This window comes from Antedon mediterranea, chromosome 1 (assembly GCF_964355755.1).
Source record: "Antedon mediterranea chromosome 1, ecAntMedi1.1, whole genome shotgun sequence".
Classification (NCBI taxonomy): Eukaryota; Metazoa; Echinodermata; class Crinoidea; order Comatulida; family Antedonidae; genus Antedon; species Antedon mediterranea.
This window is the reverse complement of record NC_092670.1, coordinates 25,083,957-25,109,244: the sequence shown is the minus strand read 5'-3', so window position 1 is coordinate 25,109,244 and position 25,288 is coordinate 25,083,957. Positions and strand designations below refer to the sequence as shown.

The window sequence follows — 25,288 nt, the reverse complement described above, 5'->3', positions numbered from 1 at the left end:
AATTCGTGCAATACGCGAGCTTACTATTTATCGTATTTTCTACACATCACAAAATACCCGTATGTTTCGCAAAAGGAGTCTTTCCGATAACATTTTAAATATGACGTTACGTAATAATGACCATGTTGGCGATACCAAATACAATACATAGGCTATATGTAGCACTTCGCTTTTTAACCAGAGATGCAGTCTATCAAAAAGATATGCCAACTACGCTATTATTATATTAATAAAGTAAAAATAGAAAAATTGTATATTTGTAAAGAAAAATTTTTAAAAAATCCCTGATTTATATCCATGACAACGAAACAAATATACATTGTTATTATTAATGACAATTTATATAAGTATTGTTCCCGTACAGTTTTTCATTGATAACAATGAAAGCAACACACCACAATATCCGCATTATGACAACTGATTGTTGAATATGTTTACCCTCAGCAGAGATACGGATTGGTGACCGATTAGCAACAGTCAACCAATCACCGTGCAGGATTTTGTTGATACCGGTTTATAGGTTGCTAAGTGGATGTATGCAATGAAGAGTTCTATAGACTTCAGTTTAGCACTTGCTAGTGTGAATTGCACACGCAGATCAGTATCGCTCGGGCAGTAAGTCAACGGCAGGGCAGTGGTCAGGCAAATAGCCAGTTGTTTTGATTACCGGATGACCAACTTGTGAATCGACAGGTTGTGGATTTTGTAAGTACTATATTCATAGTCATTTAGTATCGCACAGAGTAGTTAGGCCTATGACTGTATACGTGTACATTGATCGTTACAACAAATTGATAGTATGTTGACACGGGATTTAAATAGTTAAAGGTATAAATACAAGGGCTACTTAATAGGGCTATAAGTGATACCACCCACACTGATCTGTCCTGTACAAAGTACACTGTACACCAAAGCTCTCTATAACTGGATGATGGTTAGAAACCATGCAGGTTTAGAACACGCATGCAATAATAACAGTTGATCAATAATACACATGTCAGGTTAAACTTAACAAGATACACATGCACAATAATAAAAAAAAATCGTCAATAATATACATAATACAATACAACAAGTAAATAATATAAGCCTAATATATTATTTTTGAAAACTTAAGACATCAGATGCTTGCCATAAATTTGATTTAAATCATGTTTGTTGTGTTTCATCGTGGAAACAATAAATGTTATCAAAAATAATTATCAAGTAACCACTCCTATTTATTATTTTTTATATTATGTTAATACAATTGAACAATATATTAACATTAGCATAGGCAATGATACGCAGTTGATATTGCATCGATTCTCAATGTTTTATCCAGTCATGGAGCATTGAGTACATAATTTGCTTATTAAATAACGTACATACAAAGTCCTGTTGTTAACTAAATTAAATAGCGAACAAAACTACGCAAATAGTCCACAGCAATGTTGATAAGACATCATGATACTACTTGTAGGTTCTTAGTTACCAAGTATCGCATGTCACGTCACCCAGGATCGACCAGGTCAGCTTACAATAGATGTATTGGACATTAACCCCTCTCCCACTCTCTACCTCAACAAATAATATATATTATGTTTTACACTGGAATATAGAAAAAACAATGTCATCGATTTGCTTACGTATAGTTGAGTAGATTCCACAGATATACTGATCTTATTCTGTTAACGCCAACGTAAAGAATATACACTATGTAGGCTTATGTTTAGTTTTTGAAGGCGTTACCCGTACAACGTGTTACCCCGGTATTACCATGCATACAAAAATTCGTACATAGAGACGCGTTAGAAGAACTGTGATGATAGGACAATTCACTTGCGTTAGCAGGCGCGTAGCTTCTGGTGCGCTAACACAAACACGCTCTTTTTATGGCGCACGCATGCAAGAAGTACGAATGGAATAAATTAAAAACATTGCATTTTCTTGTCCAATATCCACAGAGGGGTGGCGTCCTTACTGAACCAATTTTAATCATGTTTGCTAATTCTTTTACATTTTTGTTCTTGTTTTCAGAATAATCAATAAACTCAATTACACTGTTTTGCTATCTGATCAAATCAAGGAGAAAAAAATTGAGATCATACTCAAATTAGTAGCGAATAGCTGACCAATCAGAGGAAAGGAAGTCGAAGCAGAAAATTAAATGTCAGCAGGTTGCATCGGTCAGACGATGCCAGTGCTCACGTCCCGGGATATCCATGCACGATTCAAGCAAAACTGGTTAGCTAGAAACCCACCGAAGTCGAAAAACAAGTCAACAATGATGGGCGAGGACAATTCAAACGATTCTACCTCAAGTTCTCTTGATGACAGTCTCACCAGTCTGCATTGGCTACAGAACTTAAGAATCATGAAAATCAGACCAACTCCACCAGCAAGCCCAACACCACTTTCGTCAATAAACTCCAACAATGGAAATGTACTAAGAATCGTAGGCCAAAAAGCAACGACAACAGAAGAGGTAAAGGCGCAGGAACGACTCCACCCTCAACATACCATCTCTTTAGAAAACGTGGACTATAAAAATAACCCTTACGTAAAACCACCGTATTCTTACGCTACATTGATATGGATGGCAATGAAAGAAACAAAAAAGAATAAAATAACTCTCTCTTCAATCTACAAGTGGATTACTGATAATTTTAAATTTTATCAAGTCGCTGACCCCAGTTGGCAGGTAAGGTTACACCCATTATGCCTATAGGCCACCACCGAGCTAGACTTATTCATTATTTTAGCATCAGTGGGTCTTCCTAGTTATTTTATCAGACCTATTATTATTTTAACACCCAGCGGTCGTTTACATTTAATGGATGGTAAATATTAAATGACGGATTTATTTTCAAAAGATATTTGACTTGTTTGGCATAAATACCCGTATTACTTAAACAGGTCAAATAGAAATAATGCATGTTGTGTCGCCATTGGATTGTGCGTATTTATAGCTCTGTGTGAACAATTGGGGATCTAAATGGGGATCAAATAATTTTGGAGCAAGAGTAGTTAACGATTGGAACGCTTTGTTGTATAGACTTAGAGTCAAAGTCATTAAATCAGTTTAAGTCTAATTTGAAATAACACTGAAAAAACCACCACCAGAAGTTTCAGCCGTATTGTAGTTCCAGAGAGGCGAATAAGCAATTTGCTTTAGCCTTAATTTCAAGGTAAAATTAAATTCAAGGTAAATTCAAGGTAAATTGGTTCGTAATCCTAAATATACCCATTGACCACTTAAAACTGTCACAACTATTGTGAATGAGGTGTGAAAGCGCCAACGCCAGTTTGGGATGTGAAATTATTTAAAAGAATCATGTTTATGGGAAGTTTTTTAGACAGAAATTGATTGACATTTATCAAATAATTATTTAATAATTTGTCACACGTCACATTTCCTGACATATTATATTCATAGTCGTTCATCATATCGATACATGACCAATCACGTCTAATAACATGATTATGTCAAATAAGACAGAAGATTCGTCATAGAGCTAACAACGGCGCTTTTCGCATTACAAATTCAACGATATTGAAATAATTTACGATAATAAAACACTTCGTCAAATTAGACACACTTATACATTCATAATGCATAAGCATCTTCAATCGACAGTATCAATAAATCAATACAATCCAGTTCCAATATTGCCCTTTCTATAATAATCCATATAGGCTATATAAAAATACTATAGCTGCTTCACGTGTGTACCATTTATCATTATTCTCTATGTTGTATGTTAATCACATTCCATGTATGTCACCCACCCCACACACATCTACTACCCGCCAAACTCAATATATAGGCATATTCATCGAAAGAAGTTATGAATGAAATGCATTGGGTTTCCTTTCTTTATTGAGATTCACATACATTCACCACATAGGCAGTACATCTATACCAAACTGTATTTCCAACCAGGAAAGCAAAATCTTACGACAACGGAAGGGATCGATTTCTGCTCGCGAAGACAACGACACACGCTAGCGCTGTATATACCTTCCGCAGGTGGTTGATAGTAATTAAAGGAGCTTAATCATTTGAATTTATCATAAATATACAATTTATAATCGTGCAAATCGCCTACAGAACATTTTAATGATTCCTTTGAATATAAATAAGCCTACGACAGTTTGCAGCCCTATACCAAAATAATAACAATATTTTATTACGTGTAGGCCTAATTATACTGCAATACTAAAGAATTATTGTCGATACCGCTTTTGTTGTATATAACTTGACCTTTAAACATAGGCCTATGTATTATTAATTTAGAAAAATATCATTGCAGTTTATTATTGACTAAACATCCGCAGATGACCGTTTAGCTTTTAGTAAGCCATGGAGTAATTTCCTCCATGTGTAAACGTACGGTCATAATGGAATATTTCCGAAATACAGCTGATATTTTATCAAACTCATTACACGCAGAACGAACAAAAAAGCGTTGCACTTTACTAGTAAATAGATATAGAAGACATAGGCTACACACAATTTTTAACAACAACCTTTTTTTTTTCTTTTTAGAATTCCATACGTCACAACTTATCTCTCAATAAATGTTTCGTGAAAGTTCCCCGGAGAAAGGACGAGCCTGGGAAAGGAGGATTTTGGAAAATCGATCCGAGCCATGCAGAACTTTTAGAGAATGGAATTTTCAAAAAAAGACGCAATACATTTAGCGATAGTGGAATATTTGATGCTGTGAAACGAATCAAAATAGAACCAGGGTTAGAAAATACACATAACTATTGCAAACATAATCGAAAGCAGGTTTGCCCCAAAAGAAGGAACACTGATGAGCCAATTACAAACACAAAACCATTTTTGTTCAATTTGAAAACAGAACCATTGTCTGATTGTGAAGAAATTCTGCCGAGCGGTGGCTTAAAGGGAGACTTTAGTTGGAAGACGTTGTTCGATTCTGAAATTAACGTTGATGGACAATGTATAAAAACAGATGAGATTTTAAGCGAGAGGATTGAGAGGGTGGGGTCACCGATTGACCTTGAAATTGACACGCCTCCATCATCACTCGCTGATATCGACGAATTTGACACGAATGAACACATTTCCGTTTTAGATCTATCAATTAAAGGAACCGGAATACCGAAACCGGACTGGTTTTCCGACTCGATTTCTGAAACTGAACTTAACAAACTTGAAGAAACTTTGGAAGATCTGTTAGATGTTGGTTTATCGTATTCACCGCATTCGTTATCAGAGCACGAACCGCATCCTTGGGCAGAAAGCCGGGCACTCACCGCCGATGACCCGTTTTTGACATTTGATGATATCACTGATACAATATTGTCATATAATGATGGCATATAGTTTGTTTTTGGTTCAGTAAATCTTAATAATCATGCATGGTAAAACAAACTATGTTTTAAGTGTGCCAAAATCATGAAAAATGGAAATTATTTTTTTTAATTGATTTATATCATTATGTTGTATATCAGAGCATATTTTTTTTTAAATATTTGAATCATGACCATAAAAGAGAAGAAATACCGTTAATTGTACATTAATAATATTAATATATATATAATTTGTGTCGAATTGATATGTTGTGTGTGCGTGTGGTTTGTCTGCCGTCCATTTTGATTTAAATGAGTAGGCCTACTATATTACTTATAATTTTTACAATTAATTATGAATAATACGATTTTTATGGCAATAATTGAAGAATTCTTTTTTTTTCCTAAAGCCGTAATATAATATCCGTCGAGGTAAATTTAACTCCGTCCAAAACTATTGTTTATTTGTAAATAAAGAACATTTTTTTTCGTACGGAGTATGAATAAATAATATATTGTGTATTTTCTGCGAATATAGGTCTAGTATTTATTTACATTTCTAATTATCAGCAGTTACTACTTAAGTATCAATATTTAGGTACTCAGTATCAATAGTCTTTAAAATTAGGGCTGTAATTACAACCCATTTACAGATGATGCTAATTAAAAACTTAATAATAAAAGGGACCTGGACGGATTACAACTTAAAGTCGTGCCATTCTAATTGTTAGAATGGTGTATTAAGTTGTAATTCGCCCAGGTCCTATTATAAAAAGTACATGCGTAGGACTTAGGCTAATCAATATTTTTAAGACTTAAGAAAATGATAGATCTAGATAGATGGTGTGCAATCTAACCTTAGCTCGCTCAGCGAACAGCATTCGCGCTAGACATGATATCTACGGGCTACTTATTTCTCTGGGACGGTCTTTTTATTTGACGAACGAAGACATTTTTTAAAGAAACTTTTAAACGGTTAAACAAGTTACAAATTATATTAACTAAATTGATGATTGAACAAATCCACACTTCGTCTAATATTCTTTTGTATTGTTGGCCTTAAATTTAGACTGTATCACAACATTGTTGTTTTGCATAATTATATAATATAGCCCCTCCCCATCTGCTCGCAGCAATCACACTAATTTTCACTTTGCAATTTCTAGTATATTATTGTCATGGTACCAAAGAGGCGGTTGAATTATGTGGATAGACGGGCTTCCTACTAACGGTCAACAAACTATATTTTAATTTAAATAATACGAAGTTAGGCCTACTGTATAGAGAAAGGTTGACCTTGGTTGTCGTATTGCAATACTGTTACTAATACTGAGCAAGTCATTGAAATAATACTTTAAACTAACAACGTAATGCGTCCAAATCTAAAAAAGGCTTTTGTTATAATTTTGTCTTAAAGAATTGATGAAGTGTTGATCGATTTTTAAATGACGCTGGGCTTGGAGAAGGAGGCTTTCATGCACGTTGTCATTTATTTCTAGGTCACACATTCATTCTTCGTTTAACTGAAAACAGTGATATTAAGAAAAGATGCACTGTTGCACATTATTAGTAAAATGATATCGTGAAATTTTACCAGATTACTAAATTATAACCGGACACACTCTTAGCGAAATTTACAGACATTTTCCAGTTCCAAAGTAGCAAAGTCTACATGGTAATTAACTCATTTGTCATGCACTTTAAGCCTGTTTTCCTGTCGACGTTATTCGACGCTATCGTACGATCGTTTGAAAACGATCAAGTTGAAATGATGATAGCGAGTACCTTTTCCTGTAAATCGTTAACATTTCAATGTTTACGCCGAAGATCGCCGATTATTGTTAACGATAGCATCAAACAACGTCGACAGGAAAACATGCTTAAATATAATAGGCCTATTCCTGCAAATCATTATTATACCATAATGACAAACAATAATACATGATACACACCGTTAAAGTGATATGCCCAACTTGAGACTCGAAATTGGGTATGAAAAAAAGTCAAAAACACAAACCTCAAAAGACAAACTTTAATCAGTCTAGAAATATAATATAATAATGTCTGTATAAACAGAAATTAATCTATAAATTGAACGTAAGTTTTAAAAAACAACAATCAGTATAATTATATTTAACAGACTGGCCAGAAAATAACATAGACAAAATAGACGAAATTTTAGACAAAATATAAATGCCTTTTACCAGAAACCGGCATAGGCAATACAGACAACGTAATAACAAAAAGAAAAACAGAACAAATTGGTCAGAAGAACTTTGACTCGAAATTGAGTATGAAAAAAAGTAAAAAACACAAACCTCAAAAGACAAAATTAAATCAGTCTAGAAAATAATGTCTGTATAACCAGAAACCAATCTATAAATTGAACGTAGTTTTAAAAACAACAATCAGTCTAATAAATTATATTTAACCGACTTGAGAAAAAATATAAATGCCTTTTATCAGAAACCGGCTTAGGCAATACGAACGTAATAACAAAAAGCAAAACAGAACAAATTGTTCAGAAAATAACTTAACCTAGAAAATAATGAATATATTAGTACACATCTCAGAGTAATTTAAGAGCATATTGATTAACTTAGTGTGTACCTGTACAAGTACAATTCGTCAGCTGATTCGAGGTTAACAAAAGCCTCTCGACCTATTAAACGATCAATATATCGGGGGTTACTTATTGATGACCTTATTAATAAATAATGCTCCGAGGTGTTTCTACACAACAATGCTGCATCCTTGGTTAACTAGATTTTTCTATTCAATGTATATATTATTTTATTATGCAGCAGTATAAATCCATGACACTAAAATATTCATACAGTAACGCCCTCCTTTAAGACACGTCTACTTATAAGGGGATACTTTTCGTTGACAACGAATGAGGGGTAGTATAAGTTTAAAATCTACGTCAATTCCTATTCAGGGAACACGGCATCTATCAGATGTGTACCTGGCCTTAATAGGGGTTGTACTAATACAATACACATCCGTATTTAGGGAAAAAGGTGAGCGTACACAATGCGGTGTAATTTACACAAAACTCCATACAATACAAGAAATAAGGTAGAAAGCAAGAACACTAAAGTTTAATTAGACAAACCTCACAAGATTACGAATAAACCTAAAACAAATACCAGTAAAATAAACTAGTTATAATAATTAAAACAGCAGCAATGACAACACACAGTGCAAAAAAAGAAAAACTATTAACAAAATGATGATAAAATGTTACCGATTAACAAAAGCATGTGTGAAGCTATTTCGTGCGTAGAGGTGAAAACAGAATTACGTTCACACTGGGCCCATAACTTATTTGTCAGAATGTTATTCCATGCTACCACCGACACGGAATCAGAGTGTGGACATATCAAATTAGAGCTCCATAGTTACTATTAGTATTGTTGTTGTTGCTAACGTTTTCCGTCTTCCGACATTACGCTTTCCACAATTTGTTTCCATTTTTTTCTGTTTATGGCAGGATGGTTTGTTATTGTGTTGTGTCTACATGTCCTTGTAAGTCTTTCTTTATTTGATTCATCCAGTTATTTCTTGGTCTTCCTACGGGTCGTTTTACTTTCCTGTTAGTTTCCTTCATTGTTTGTTTGATTGGGGTATCATCCGGTAATCTAATTATGTGTCCATACCATTTTAGTCTCCTTCGTTTAATTCTTTTACTCCATTCTTCTTGTTTTGTTATCTCGTATATTTTCGTGTTACACACTCTATCTGTTAATTTAATATCTATCATCTTTCGCAACATTTTCCTGAAATTAGGATTTCACGTCTATAGACATCGTTTTGTGTTCTACCGACGACTTCAGCTTGTTATATGTCATAGCTGCTAGTGATTTTCTTCTTTCATTATTAGTATTAGGAAATGGTAAAATAGAAAATACGAAATTGGGGGTCTTTTTTGTTGAGTAATTACAATAATAGTAGGCCTAAATGTTTTTTATTCAGATACGTTAATTAGGTAGGATCTTAATATTCAATTTAATTTAATTTCTTTAAGTTCGGTGGTATAAATAGAGGTATGATCAGGAGCTCGTGGATTCGACTCTCCAGTCTGTGAATTAAGCGTTATATTGTCAATATATACTTAGTATCAAGTAAAAATTACGTCAGAGTAGAGCAAAACATCTGACCAATTATGTTATTATTATTATGACGGACGGTTAATAAATGCTTGTTGTGGTACGTCAATCAAACCAAATCAATCGAACGCGTTCAATGAACAATTTTACGAGAAATAATTGTATTTGAACTAACACACTGGCTGCTTGGTATTGTTGTTAATGAATGAATCTTTGAATAGGACACGATCCAAAGTATGTTAACAATCGTGTATTCATTTATGCTGGTCAATTTAGTTTACAATTCATTATGTTCGTTGAATTATTCCGCTTGTTAAAGAAAATGAAAATAATTTCTATTTTTCTGACTGTTCTCACAAAAAGAATGAAGGCACCCAGCGACTGAATTACTATTAATACTACTATTAAAAGAATACACATTTTCTTTTTTGTGAAGTTAATAATGAACCGATTTTCTTGAATTTCAATATGCATGTTCTGTTGTTGTTCTTAAGTATATATCTATTTACACCGACAAATTATCACAATAACTATCTATAGCACAATAACTATCTATAGCACAATAACTATCTATAGCGCAATAACTATCTATAGCGCAATAACTATCTATAGCGCAATAACTATCTATAGCACAATAACTATCTATAGCACAATAACTATCTATAGCACAATAACTATCTATAGCACAATAACTATCTATAGCACAATAACTATCTATAGCACAATAACTATCTATAGCACAATAACTATCTATAGCACAATAACTATCTATAGCACAATAACTATCTATAGCACAATAACTATCTATAGCACAATAACTATCTATAGCACAATAACTATCTATAGCACAATAATTATCTATAGCACAATAACTATCTATAGCACAATATCTATCTATAGCACAATAGCTATCTATAGCACAATAGCTATCTATAGCACAATAACTATCTATAGCACAATAACTATCTATAGCACAATAACTATCTATAGCACAATAGCTATCTATAGCACAATAGCTATCTATAGCACAATAGCTATCTATAGCACAATAGCTATCTATAGCACAATAGCTATCTATAGCACAATAGCTATCTATAGCACAATAGCTATCTATAGCACAATAGCTATCTATAGCACAATAGCTATCTATAGCACAATAGCTATCTATAGCACAATAGCTATCTATAGCACAATAGCTATCTATAGCACAATAGCTATCTATAGCACAATAGCTATCTATAGCACAATAACTATCTATAGCACAATATCTATAGCACAATAGCTATCTATAGCACAATAACTATCTATAGCACAATAACTATCTATAGCACAATAGCTATCTATAGCACAATAACTATCTATAGCACAATAGCTATCGTGCTAACAAGCATACTATACTTGGAAAAAGGAAATTTTGCCAAGTAAAAATCACCACTGAGTCACTACAATTGATTGTAACAATTTGTCTTACCTGTAAAACCGAGATTTTTTATAGTGTTAGATGTACAGTATTTAGGTTATGTGTGTTATGGTGCACATGCTGTTTTTTCGCTAAAAATGAAACGGCTAAACCATTTTTAGCATTTGAACGGACGTTATTCACAACAAAAAATCAAACACTGCATCAAAGTATATTAAATTAATAATTTTGTGTTTATTTGAGTATTTAACTTTCACAAAATACTGTACATAGGTATAACTCAAAAATAAAAATAAGGATCATTTACAATAACATAATAAATTCATTAAAAACATTATCGACCAGCTTTCATTATTGATTAGATAATATATAACCAGTAAAGTAGGGTGTGCAGTACTCTATGTTTTCAAAAACGTTTCGTTTGTTATTTTACAACCTTCTTCTGAGAGCAAACACCGTCTTCTTCAGGTTGTAGGATAACAACGAAAAAGTCAAAACATTCTTGTGTTTTTTTGTTGTAAGAATTACTAAGCATGATCCTGGCCATGTGGAGTTGCACTTTAGCTTAATTCTAGCCCTAAATTCACCTTTTCACCGCTGTGAAAGTATAGTATTAAATGGTATACGTGACATGTATTAGTAACAGAGACATACTCACACTATACACTTAGCAACAGTACAATAATGTTGATATAAAATGTTAGATCTTTACAAAGTGTTTAAAACGGCTGAAATATAAACATCATAAATACAAAGAAAATCAAATCAAAGAAAGTTTTCCATTTCTTTCATGAATTGTTCGTAAGCATCGTCCTTAGTAGCTGCCGTAGTCACAGCTAGTTTCGGTATGGGAGCAACAACGATTTCGTTACGTTCAGGTGCCGTTTTACCAGTTTTTGATTTAGTCTTTGCATCCCTCTTTACTCTGAGTGATGTTGGCATAAACCTTGTGACATCAGCTTGAAGATTTCTTAGCTGTGGCTTGGCCTCAATAGTAGCTGACTGAATTGGTATTTTGTCTGTCATTTCTTGCCTCATGGGCGGCTTATGAATGCTAGGAGGAGCGCTGAGTACATTAGGATTTTCTGTAATTTGTGGGGGAGGTACAACTGGTCTTGTTCCAGGTGGTGGCGGTGGTAAACCACGTGGAGGTTGTAAATTTGATGGGGGAGGAAGTCTTGGTGGCAATGTTCCACGCATAAGGGGTGGCATACCAGGAGGGGGACCTGGGGGTGGTGCAGGTGGACGTCCTGGTGGTGGGCCAGGGGGTAACATCCCAGGAGGTAGAGTTCGAAGTGGAGGTGGCCTGCTGAAGTTTGGCATGGTCATTCCAGGTGGGAAACCAGGTGGTGGACGTGGAGGGGGACCTTGAGGAGGATTAGGAGGTGCACCTGGGGGTAGATATCTAGGCTGACTGGATGGTAAACCTATTGGCGGTCCTGCTCTTTGTTGCACAGTATCCATTGACTCGTTTTTTGTCTCTTCCTCTTGTTCATCATCTGATTCATCTTCCTTCCTTTCTGAAACTTCTTCATCATTTTCATCGTCATCATCGTCACTCAAATTGTGCTCATCCTCCGCTGGAAGAGGATCTTTTAACTGACCAGCAAGCTTCAACATTTTAGCTTGTAAAGCTGTCATTCCTCTTGGTATTCTAAGTTCTTGCTTGCCATCTCCGACATCCGCAAAACGCACAGACCTCTTACCTGTAACATAAGAGAATGGATATTTTAGAAGGTAATAACTTTGAACATAAACACCTTTTAAAAATAATCCTTTTTTTTGGTCCTCATACATTGAGAGAAAACTACCATTGATTGATTATAAGGTAATTATGGAAACATCACAATTACCTTATCTCTTTAACTAAGTATGTTACCACATATATCTTTATAAACAAAAGCCATAGCAAGTTACAAGTGTTGATAGATACATACCTTGACCATCGTCATCAATATCATATGCATCATCATCCATATCTTCTTCACTATCATTGCCATGTTCACCTGTTGCCATGTCTTCTAACTCTATCAAGAAAAACAGCATTACAGAATTAAGGCCTGTCCACACTACCAAACTTTATTTGACAAAAAAAAATGATGTGCCTATAATATGGACATGATGATGTCATATCACTACCATATTTGGGAACATCACACTTTCTTTGTCAAACTAGATGACAAATGTTTTTTTGCTGAAGCTCTATTAACATAACTGTTAAGTTAGATAAACAAGCTATCCTAATATTATTATCAATGTACAAATATACCTTCATCCGGATTGTAAGGCTGTCCATCATCATCAGGTTCTGTATTATCACCTTCTAGAACCCATGGTGGTAATCCAGGTGGTGGACCAGGTGGTCGTTTACCAGGTGGCAGGCCAGGGGGTAGTCCAGGTGGTGGCCCAGGTGCACGTCTTGAAGCTTGTCTGATAAAGAATACAGGTTTAACAAATTCAGAATACAAACCCAAATAATACGAGTTGTGTCTATGTGGTTGGTCAAGTATATCGACTATTTTGATACAGTAGAATGCAAAGAACCCCTATTAAATGGACACCTTTAGGAGAGAACAAGTGTCCCCTTAATAGAGGTGTCTCAACAACAAAGGGGTTATATAAAAAGGTTTACTTACTCATATGCAGATGTTTTTTTCAGGATTGATTGCGGCTTTGATCCAGGCAATGGAATATCTTTTGGTAGTGGTATCATAGAAGGCACTTGAAAAACATTTTGAAATAAATATTATAGTAGTATCCATGTTTAGAAAGAAAATTTCAACCCAGATCAGGAATTAAAAAAAAGTATGCTAGGTCGGAAAAGTCTGCTGCGGCTTATGAGGTATGACGTATGATTGGTAATGTAAGGAATAATATTAGGTTACTGTTTTATTTATTTATTTTATTCATTTCGGCAATAGACATGTTCAAAATAATAATTACAAAACATAGAAATATATATATATATGAAGTACAAGACACAAAGCCGAGGAGAGACAAAGGCATTAAACAAAACGCTTTTGTCACCGGTAAGGTGTGTCTCTCCAACACAAAAATTACAAATATTAAGAATACATACTATAATAACATAGACATTTTACAAGATAAAAAAAATGATTTAAAAAAAGTTACAAATTGGCTACTTTATAAAAATTAAAATGTCTTACTAGCTGCTATGTCTGGTAGTGGAATGGAATCAACATCAACTTGCTGTGTTTCACGAATTGACTCTAATAAAAAAGAAATTTAAAAGGTCAAAATTGGCCTTATTACATTGTGGGTAAACTAGGCTATTTCATATTATGTTATTGAATTGAATAAACTTATATATAGGTCTAGGCTACAATAAAACATAAAAAAAAAAAACATTTAACCTTAAAAAAATACAAAAATGTAAATGAGGTCTTCACTTGTATTAAAGATGTATTGTCCCCCCAAAACATGAAAAATGAAGATTATTAAATAAGACTTTAAATAGGCCATTTTGCAGTTTTAATAAAGTTTAATTCATTTCTGTAAAAAAAAAAATATTTCACTTATAAAAAGACAATAAAACGGTTAATTTTAACCAAAAACCTGACAATTTAAGCATTTTTTGCTTCAAATTTCATTTTTTTCGGGTAAATAATTTTTTTTCCGATCCAGTGGTCAAAGTGAATAACTATTCAAGTGACATTAAAATGGCATATTCAAAAACCAAAAAAAAATAAAAAATTTTATATAAGTTATAAAACAAAGTTTAAAAGAAGCGTTACCATAGTACTTGGCATGCTGTTGTCGTTTCTTGTCGTAATCCATTTCGGCTCGTTTATAGTCGGCATAGCGATCTGGATCTTCCTTTTGCTAATATAAGAGAAAATAAAAAAGCAATGATTACATTAATTTTACAGCATGTTCACAAAATTGTGGTGGGTTTAGAAGCAGTTACATCTAATTGTTTCTTGATGCCAACACAAAAAACCTTTTCTCTGGCCATCTTAATAATAATTATAGTAATGTCCCCTTTGGCTATTGTCATAGGGTACCTGTATAAAGTAGAATTGTAATGTATGACACACTTACATAAAGCTTTAACACTCTGTCTAAAGTCTCCTTTAGCTTTTTACGTTTGTCTTTGATAACTTTCTCTCCAAGGTGACTACATGTTTCAGGATTTAGTTCTAGAAATAAAAAAGTATAAAAACCACCAATTATGCGGGGTCATACTAATCTTCGGTAGGGCTTTATGATGAACATCCTAACATTATATTTAATGTTAATTTTAATATTTAATTGTATGTTTTATACATTTTAATGATGGTGATGTTTTGTGGTGTTCAAGCTGATGATTGACGCGTTTTAGAATGAAAAGTCTAACAATATTTAACTAATTTTAACTTGCTTCTGGAAATAAAAATATGTACTTAATATCATTAATTATATCATAAAACTGTATGGGGCATTAATTAGTATGACCGATTGTGTGAAGAGGTATTATACAGTATATTACATGGTTCAACTTAGTAAACAAGATATTGTTGATTCTTGTAGTGCCAATTTCTTCATTTCCTCCGAGATAGGAAAGGTAACGCACAATCATTTACTCACTGATTGTAAAAAATTGCACATTGTAAGAATGTTGCAATAACCTACCAAGTTCATCTAGCTCTTCCATGTCTTGTATTATCTGAATAGGATCTTTCATTTTTAACACATGAGCACGAACCATCATTCTCTGCTTTTTGTTCTGTAAATTGAACAATATGGCATTTTAAATCTTGCAAACTTTGTTAAAAAACATAACATTTCAAGCCCTCTACATGGTTCCAGGACGATTCGGCCCGGAACTATTCAGCCCACTTTTAGTGGGACGTTTCGGCCCAAAAAAACGTCCCACTTTGCGGGCCGAATCGTCCCACATTTAGACAAAACCAATGATTGTTAATTATAATGTTATACAGTTATCAAGCTTTCAAAAGTGTTTGAACTAAAACAATTATGTATTTAAATGTAAATAATTCTTCTGATACCGTCGTGTTTACAAACGGTATCGCTTTGTGTAAGCTTAGTCAAGTTTTTTCTGGGGAATTTGGTGTTTTGTTTGCTAATATATAAATGAATAAGTCTAAAGAAAAAAAAACATACATTATTTAAACATTAATAAATTTTTGTCGAAGTCAATAAATTTGAGTGGGCCGAATCGTCTCAGGGTCGAATCGTCCCGTTACCCTCTACATTGAATGATGGAAGTTTTGAAATCTGTGATTTTTAAGAAGTTAGCGGGAAGCATTCTTGCCAGCTTTGACTGACTAGTAAAATGCTCAATAACAAATGGATTATTATCTGAAGTTAATAATAGAAAACAATACCTTCTTTAGTTCTCTTTTTCTTGCTTCTTTACCTGAAATATATTATTCAAACTTTATCATATCAATATTTAAAATGTATTGCTTCCCTACCGTAACTAATAAGCCTAGAGAGAGGCCTAGGCCTATATTACTTTCATTTTTATTTTCAAAAAATATTTAGGAAGGCCAATATAAAAATATTTAATGATATTCAATATACAATATCCTAGTAGTAAACAATATTATTGATGTTGAATTTATTACAAAATAAATCATGACATGTACTACTATGTAGAAATCAAAATTATACATGATACTGATAATTAAATAACATTAGGGCCTAATAGGTTATATATATTAGCTAGGCTACAGTAATGACGTTTTAATGATTTATTAGCATCTTGACTTTTTCTTAGGCCACGTGCATTCTCAAATCCAGCTAGGGGCCTATAGCTTGCCGAGTACACGCGGAACAAACTGCAAGCAGTAGTGCCGTCCAAATCCTCTCCTCTCTCCTCCGGCCTCCTAGCTTAAGCCTTATTTAGCAAGATCTAAACTGCAGATATTCAATATTGATATACTTACGAGCCTGATCAGTTGGATTCATAAATTTACCACTTTTAGTGGTATTTATAGACCGCCTACCCATCTTGAAATATCAAGTTTGTGGCGGTAGGCCAGATATTTTAACTTTAAAAATATTATTGCAGGCCCCACATCTAACAAAAAGCCGATCGCCGAAAAATGAACACGACCCCAACGTTAAGATGCTGGCTGGTATGGTACGCTAACATCGACATAACAATGTTTTGAGGAGGTAGATTGTACAGTAATTCCCTTTCCCCTTATATTTTCCATCTAAATACTGCACAATAATAAAGTTTATAAACTGATTTCTATTGAAACTGTCCCTTTTTTCAATGTATGAGATTGGAGAAACATCAGTAAGTATAAACAGATGAAATAAAGTCAATTTATTGTGTTTATTACATAATTATTTGTGATGACCAGAACATTGTGGCACATACATTTTTATTTAAAAAGACACTCCTCTGCGTTTGGCTAGCTGGGCCGTAGTACTATATAATTTATTACCTATTCAAAGTGCTAAATCCTGGTCATCTTAAAATCTACTTAAATTTACAAAAATGGAATATTAAAATGATTGATGATTAAAGTGTACAATTATTGGATTGGTCTGAATAAAATCGAAATAAAACTAAATAAATTTCTCTACCCAATTTGGAATCTTATGTTTATAAAATGTTTCTTGGCTGTTCTAAGCTTGCCCAGACAATTATTTTAATTAATTAATTTACAGTATATCACTGGCAATGATGCATAATATGGGCTAAACAAAAACATGTTTTCACTATTAATATTACTGTGTTCTCTCATTTTCACATATTCTGTGAAATTTAAAATTACAGTATATACTAACTTATATAAAATATGGATTATGTCAAAAGAGTCATATTTTAGTTTTTACCAAAACTTACAGAAAGATGTAATACACTAATATATTGTTCTTGGAGCAATGCTCTTCACTTCAATCCTTCCCACAGTGTGAACTTGCTATTGTTTTTGGCTTTCACACCAGTCCCACCCTTTTCTATTTGTATTCTAAGTTTCCTGGACTTTCTGCATTCTCACTCCTGTCGACGATCGAAAAGTAAAAAAACAGTTCTTTTCAGAAGTAATAACCGTGGTGTACCACAAAATTTATATCAACATTTCATTTCGCCATGCAAACCTTCAAACAAGATATAAAGTTTGTGGCACACCACGAATATATAGTTCTTGAAGTTTCAATCAATATACATTGATCGTTCGATAACATATAATTCTATAAAATAACTGTAAATATACACATTTTCAGCTTGTTAATATGAACAAAAAATTACATATGAGAACCTGTTGTTGCTGATGTGTATCTATGTGCAGATCTAGTAATTACATAACTTTTGATTCAACTTTTTCAGCTAAATCTGTTCTATCCGTATCCTTAAGAGCTTGCACAAGTTTTGCTCGTCTCAACCTATCATCACCCGGTGTCTTCTTGTACCACGCATCCAACATACTGAAAATCGCTTGTACTACGCTACCACGGTTATCCTCTTTCAAGTGATCAAGATCCGCCTTTTTCAATCCCAGAATTATTGCCAGTTGTTCCCATTCAGCTCCCAGGTCTCTTGCTAAATCCATCAGTTCTGGTGAAGTTAATTCTAAAAAAAAAAATCCGTATTTATTCTACATTAATTCAGATATTGTAACTTGATATTGTAAAATTAGTTGATATTTATTTTATTTCATTTTCAAGCATGACACAATAAAGTAAAATTGTAACATTGTAAAACTAAGAGAGGGGTAATCAAGCACTTTTACCGGAATCTCCACATTATGATAATTTTGTATCATATGTAGGGTGTGTGAAACAAATAATTGGAATTATGTAAATTTGTTTATTTTCATGTCTTACCTTGTGTCACATGGTCCTGATGCGTTACACCTACAAATATAAATCACAATACAGTAACTATTATCTAAATTTGAGGTGATCTAAACAATTAGGTAGTTAATTATATTAACTCAAACAAATAAACAATTTTAAGTGAACATTAACTGATAGAGCTTACATTGGACATCACCCCTCCCATCAGTAAAATCAACACTGGTCGTAAAACGGTTTGAACCTAAGCAAAGACAAAAACATTTTTTACGCTATGCAAATATTGTTTAATATAAATATAAACCGCAATCAACATAATTTTGTTTTTAAATATTTTAACCATAAGCAAATAATTCACTATCCTATGAAAGTTCAAAGGACAAACATGTACACAAAATACATAAAGTACAATTTATTATAAATCCTTTTTAGGAGAATATATTTTTTTGTCATGAGAAAAAAAATGGTGACATTGGACAGGATTTTAAACCAGAACCTGTTAATCAACAAGACAACTCCAATACTTACAATATACTTCAATTTCTTTACCAGCCTTTGGGTTAACACTCTCTTTTAGTTTAAGTAATTTATCACTATTGTTTTCAATTTTGCACTCTTTTTCCAAAAACATTATCAGACCCCAGACATCACTTATATCTTGGCGAACAGTGTACATGAATTTAATTCTCGCAACATCATCAGTGTAAAGTTTATTTGCAACCTTAAATAGCATTATTCGATATGTTGAAATTTTACTTGTAGGTTGCCAACGTGTCAAGTCAGGGAAATTTTGTACTGATTTGTTTAAGGTGTCCTGAAGTACGAAGTAACCAGTTATTTTGATAATGTCATAAAGAAGATACAGGTTGTCATGTGTTATATGCCGCTGTAGCAGTAAATCTTCAAATATATGCAGAGCATTGGTGTAGGTACTAGGTTTAAGTAAATCCGATAAGAGAAACTGTAGTGATTTTAATTTTTCTCCATAAAATATTTCGGCTACTTCTGTCAGGAGCTTCCGCAGTACTTCATCTTCCATGATTCTGTTAAATCTAAACAAGCAAAAAAAAGAAATTGTTTATCTAATCTTTTTGTAATTTTTCAATATTTCATAAACCAAAAATTAACAATGCAACAGTGAAATAAAACAGAAAAAGGCATTGAAATGAACAAAATAATCTAAACAAGCATTAATTCAATTATAAATACATAAGATTTTCATTTGTCTAAACTTTTTAAAATTGAATATGCCATTTTAATGTCACATAATAGATAGTTATTCACTTTGACCAAAAACTGGATAAAAAAAATGTATAATTTAAAGCAAAAAATATTGAAATTGTCTTTTAAATCAATTAATAAATTAAAATAAATCCGTTTCTTTTGTGTTTTTATAAGTGAAATAATTTTTTTTTACAGAATTAAAGGTGCGGGCAAAAAAATTCTATTGATCATACATTTCAATAATTATCGATCTATAGCTTCCCCTATGTTTCATAATTTTTGGAATTTTATTTGTGTTACACAAGCTTGTTGAAAATAAGCACTTTCTTATCAGTGAGGGGATAGTTCAAATTACACAGTAAAATCTTTATTCTTTTGTACACAAATTTTGTAAATAGAGAGGCATTTTAAAAAGCTATGAAAAATAAACGGTGTGGTAAAAAATGTTATCAGATGACTAAATATAGGTAATTAATATAACTTAAATTTTATATTGCTGGTATTTTTATTCAACTTCAGATTTTTATTTTCATGATATAGCAAAAATTATCCACCATATATCCACCATCTTTTTTCACCTTCTAGGGAGTCACCAGACATGTTATTACATTAGGTTAAACTACCTAACTACTGAAAAAACGTCTTCCTGGTTTTTATTTATGACAGAATTTTGCCAAATTTAGTATTTGACCATATTAAAGGAAAATTCATGTTTTTTTGTCATGATTTCTGTTACAAATATTTGATTTATGTACAATTAACAAGATATTATACTTAAAATTCATGCCTGTACCTGAGCTTTAAATAAGTTCATTAGAACTGCAAAATAGCCTCGGCCTAGCTAGTTCAGTCGAGACGCAGAGTTGCGTGACCTCGAAATTATCACAATCTCGAAATTTGAATCGCCGCCATTGCTACCGGCGATCGAGAGAAAAAAGTTCTGAATTTCCGTGTAAAATTATGAGATTTTATTAACGATTTACAGGGTATTTTGTATTTATAAATAATATTTAAGGGATTTTACCTGTATAGAATTCAAAAATTCGATCATATTTAGCCTAGCCAAGTGAAAGTTTGTGGCGACCTTAGCGTAGGCTAGCGGCGACTGGCGTAGTGATGAGTAACTTTAGTCGAAAAAAATTTAATAACTCACTGAAAATCGTATGAACAGTCACGGATTTTAGGTATATGACGTAAATATATATTCCAAACATTTCTACCAAAGGAAATCGTTAAACTCTCTTGAAGAAAAAAACGGCTGGATTCGTTTGAGTGAAGCGAATGAATTCTGAAATAGCAGCCATTTTCCGACGAGAGAAATGACGTAATGGCAATAGCCTTACAGCACCAGACGGCTTAAAATGACGTCATGGCATTAGTCGTAGGGGAACCAGACTGCTTTTAATAAAAACTGTCAAGGTCCGACTGCATTACAGTATTTATGTGATTTAATTTTAAATTCCATTTATTATTGTTATTAATTAATAAATATTAATTTACAATGCACAATCCATCACTGCAATCATCACACCACAAATTCTTCAAAAACTACATAATAAAAATAAAACACAAAGAAGAATTTTTTAAATTTATACTTTATTTTATTTCAACTCATAACTGTTGTATGATAAAAATTATCATTAACAAACTATCCTAAAATATACAAAAATGATTCTGGTAGAGTTATAAAACATTAAAAGTGTAATTTTAACTGAATGAATCTCTTTGGTATATTTTGGAGAACTGAGAAACATGTAACCTAATACAATTATGCAGCACAAATTTAAACATAAATACGATAACATTTAAAAAGACTAGATAGAAGTTAAATGCTGATAAAATAAATAAATATATATACTGTAATTATTATGCACTATACAATATTTACACTACCATGATGAAAGCTATACGGCAATATAACTGGAACAAATACTGGTTTATAAACTTATTTATATTAGTTTGGATTAAGTAATTTCCAATAAAATGGAAATTGAATATAAAAACAAAACAGAAACCAGCCACCTGCTGAAATTTCTTAAATTTTTGTTTTTAAATAGCACCTATATTATTATTATTGAAATTAATCCTAGACAATGCAGAATGTAACGAGATGTTTTTATTTTTTTATGGCAAAGTATTGGCATAAATACTTTCAAAATTATACTGCATGTAAAAATACTATTTTTATACTATTCTAAGACAAACAAATCTAATTACAGTCGACTCCGCCTAAGTCGAATTCGCGTAAGTCGAAAAATCGCGAAAGTCGAATTTTTTGGAAAGTCCCAATTCTTTCCTATACATTACTGTGTAATTTTTATTTGTAAGTCGAATTTTTCTAAGTCGAAATTCGTCTAAGTCGACGTCTTTTTGCGGTCCGAATACACACATTCTTTAGTGATTTATATCGTATAAGTCGAAGTCACAAATTACGCTGCAACAACGCGCTAAAAAAGCCGATGAAACGTACGTAATTCGATAAACAAACAACAGAGGGGAGAATGTGGGACCATATCGGTTCTCTCAAGCAGGTTGTATAGTATAGGCGGCGTCCTACAACTCGCGCTAGTGTATAGTGTATGAGTTGTTTAAGCGTTGAGAACTTGAGCGGCGTTTTGTGGGTACCTATTTTGTGCTAGACAGATGGCAATAAACAATGGATACTGATTTCGAATAAGAAACGAAATGTATTTATTATACGTTTTTGTATTGTTTTGGGCTTAAACCATAAAAGAAAATACAGTTTATCATTGCCGATAAAGAGGCTTTAGCATTTATTAGGCCTAGCTAGCTAGCTAAGCAAACTCAATTCAAGAAGGCTCATTGCGGGGGCCGCGCGACAGGGCAGGGTCCACTAGGCCTAGCCATAGCGCGGCTAGTGAGTGAACCTAGGCCTAGGCCTAGCATTTTTTTGGCAAATCTGTAAGTCGAAGTTCGCGTAACTCGAATTTTTATACCGGTCCCATTAGATTCGACTTAGGCGGAGTCGACTGTATTATAATATTATTAAATAAAATCATATATATCATATAGTTCTATAACTTATTTACATAGCACACATATTAAACTTGATATAAATTGGCATAGTAAATGCACATGAAAGTTGGTTCACAACAGTAAGCAGACATTCTGGCTTGATACGGTATGCTGACTAATTGAGGTGATCAAACGCTGGCATCCAAACACCTGCAAAATAAAATAAAAAGAAAATATTACAGTATCATTGTATACTTCCTTTATAGGTTTATTTTAGTACATCTGGTGAGCTTGGTACCATCGATTTCTGGACGAGTGTTGAACACTCCAGCTGGCCTAGCATCAGCATAATAGCCTGGGCAGGAGCCGGCTGACTGGCTCTTCTCTGACTAGCTGCTAGGCCTAGATAGTATGCTCTACAGCTGGGACTAGGCCTAGGTGCATATAATAAAAAAAATTACAAATTTAGTTCCAATAGCATAGGGTAATTACTAATAGTTCAATCCGTACGAAATAACTATATAGGAAACTTCTAAACAGATCGGCCTAGCTAGCCCTAGTGGACAGTTGATCCGCCCTACTACTAGTTACAGTAGGCCGGCCCTATTTCTATATACAGACCGAAATCTCAATGTATTTTATTCAGTTTATAATTACAAATTTCCCCAAAATATAACTTCAAATAACATTATAATTGCGTGATAATCAATAAATAGTCGATCAAAACCTAATATGTCAAACCAAAGCCCCGTGATTGGTAAAGATTGATCTGTTAAAGCACAGGCGCTATCTACGATATAGCTAAGGAATACATACAAAGATGGCGGCGGCCCGAAAAAAGTGACTGCTCAACTTGCACTAAATTTTAATAGTTCTCATGAATGAACAGAGCCAAATCTTTCTCAGAATATGTATTATATGTGTATTGAACACATACTAGAATGTTATTAATTTTGGCTTTTGAAGAAAAAATCGGCTGGTTTGTTTCAAACCAAAACAAACCAGAATCAAAACTTACCTCACGTGAGCCCTCGACAGCTACGATTTCGAAAAATGGACGCCGATTTAAATGTCAGTCATTTTATACGAAAAAAAGTCGGCGGGAAGATTCTTTCTATATTTGGTAAGCCTTTACCATATTTGGCAAGTGAATTAGGTTCCTGATTGGTGAAATTTTACTGGATTTCTGAAGGCTCTTCCATGCAAAAATTCATCGCGGTTCGTCGCTAAGTGTAAACAATTTCTACTTCCTGGTATAAAAATGGCGCATGCGCAGGGGAAAATTAGCGATTTAACGGTCATTTGAGCACTCTGCGTCTCGACTGAGTTAGGCCCTATTTATTATAGGCCTAAGTAAGTCTGATTTTATTAATCTTAATTTGTTCATGTTTTTAGGGGACAACATATCTTTAAATTGATTATACTGTATTTGTTTAGGCTATATCTGACAACTAATGGATTTTCCCCACAAAATGTGAACACGTAAAAACTCTTAGGCATAGGCCTCTTTAGTCTGTTTGTAGCCTACCTTGGCGTATAATGACTTAGTAGCAGAGCAGAGCAGACCTGCCGACGTCTGCTAGCCTAAAGCTGCCCTCTACTCTTTTTACTCTTTAGGACGGGCCTAACTTCTTGTGCTATTTGCCGTATTATCACAGAGATTTCCTTATCACAGTACAGTATTAATATAGCATATACTGTAATAGAAATTCATGGATCTATCCAAATTCATTTCAAATTTCTATGTACTACAATGGAGCTATAACATTAGGGTATAACATTCGAGGAAAATAATGTTACCTTTGATTTGGGATTTCCGCACACTACACAAAATAGAATATTCTATGGAACGCCATATAAGCATTTAAAAATAAATTTAACGTTTTTGGTGATTAGAAAAATGTGTGAAATTGCGGTTGGGTACTGTATTGCCAGGTCGTTTTCAGATAGTTCATCCGTTTAAAAATAAAAGAATCAATAATAAATAAAATGAATATATACAGTATTTAAAATGTATGAAAAATATGTCGTAGTCTATCTCCCATTATAAATTTGTTGTTAATTACTATCTGAATGATTTGATACAGAATGACCAACTCCGTTCATTAGCGCGCATCATCAACAATAGAAACATTTGATAATATTTAATAAGCTTTAATATAATATATTTGTAAGATATCCTTAATATTTATCTTTTTATTTCGGAATATCATAATATTATGTTCATAAATTAAAGATGCATTGTCCCTTTGACTAATTTTTTTTTAATTTCGAAAAAAAAGTGGGTCATTTTGAAGTATCATAATAGTTATTAACTTTCACCAAAAATTAGTCCAAAAAAAATAATTTAACCGACATACACACGTTTTTTTTTTTCGTCCAGAAATTGGTCATAGAACTTCTTGGTTTCTACATTCTTTGATACATTGGAATCTTTGATAAAAGATCACAACATTGTGTGAATTACCACCGGCGC

General features: G+C 33.1%; 3 protein-coding genes across 3 annotated transcripts; 1 reads left to right on the top strand and 2 right to left on the bottom strand.

Annotated features, from left to right (window-relative positions):
* Positions 1-581: 581 nt before the first annotated feature.
* Positions 582-6,640, top strand: LOC140063547 (forkhead box protein J1-B-like). Its single transcript, XM_072109920.1, has 3 exons — positions 582-705; positions 2,020-2,683; positions 4,532-6,640. Exons 2-3 carry the CDS (start codon positions 2,150-2,152, stop codon positions 5,336-5,338), a joined length of 1,341 nt encoding a protein of 446 aa, XP_071966021.1. The 5' UTR covers positions 582-705; positions 2,020-2,149; the 3' UTR covers positions 5,339-6,640.
* Positions 6,641-11,066: 4,426 nt separating this feature from the next.
* LOC140063540 (uncharacterized) lies at positions 11,067-16,912 on the bottom strand. Its single transcript, XM_072109913.1, has 10 exons — positions 16,749-16,912; positions 16,185-16,216; positions 15,469-15,562; positions 14,899-14,996; positions 14,592-14,679; positions 14,004-14,066; positions 13,473-13,557; positions 13,106-13,266; positions 12,774-12,863; positions 11,067-12,542 (listed from the first exon to the last, which is right to left on the bottom strand). Exons 1-10 carry the CDS (start codon positions 16,810-16,812, stop codon positions 11,602-11,604), a joined length of 1,716 nt encoding a protein of 571 aa, XP_071966014.1. The 5' UTR covers positions 16,813-16,912; the 3' UTR covers positions 11,067-11,601.
* Positions 16,913-17,149: 237 nt separating this feature from the next.
* LOC140063554 (uncharacterized) lies at positions 17,150-24,623 on the bottom strand. The gene is made up of 5 exons (XM_072109929.1): positions 24,613-24,623; positions 19,141-19,664; positions 18,800-18,856; positions 18,643-18,672; positions 17,150-18,388 (listed from the first exon to the last, which is right to left on the bottom strand). The coding sequence occupies exons 2-5, from the start codon at positions 19,649-19,651 to the stop codon at positions 18,117-18,119; spliced, it is 870 nt and encodes a 289-aa protein (XP_071966030.1). The 5' UTR covers positions 19,652-19,664; positions 24,613-24,623; the 3' UTR covers positions 17,150-18,116.
* Positions 24,624-25,288: the final 665 nt, after the last annotated feature.

Coding starts and splice junctions, on each gene's coding strand:
- LOC140063547 (XM_072109920.1), top strand. CDS start 2,150: ATGTCAGCAGGTTGCATCGGTCAGACGATGCCAGTGCTCACGTCCCGG. Junction 2,684..4,531: donor TCGCTGACCCCAGTTGGCAG/GTAAGGTTACAC, acceptor TTTTCTTTTTAG/AATTCCATACGTCACAACTT.
- LOC140063540 (XM_072109913.1), bottom strand. CDS start 16,812: ATGGGTAGGCGGTCTATAAATACCACTAAAAGTGGTAAATTTATGAAT. Junction 14,997..15,468: donor GGAAGAGCTAGATGAACTTG/GTAGGTTATTGC, acceptor TTTTATTTCTAG/AACTAAATCCTGAAACATGT. Junction 14,680..14,898: donor ACAGAGTGTTAAAGCTTTAT/GTAAGTGTGTCA, acceptor CTCTTATATTAG/CAAAAGGAAGATCCAGATCG.
- LOC140063554 (XM_072109929.1), bottom strand. CDS start 19,651: ATGGAAGATGAAGTACTGCGGAAGCTCCTGACAGAAGTAGCCGAAATA. Junction 18,673..18,799: donor TGGGAGGGGTGATGTCCAAT/GTAAGCTCTATC, acceptor TTATATTTGTAG/GTGTAACGCATCAGGACCAT. Junction 18,389..18,642: donor TCAGGACCATGTGACACAAG/GTAAGACATGAA, acceptor TTTTTTTTTTAG/AATTAACTTCACCAGAACTG.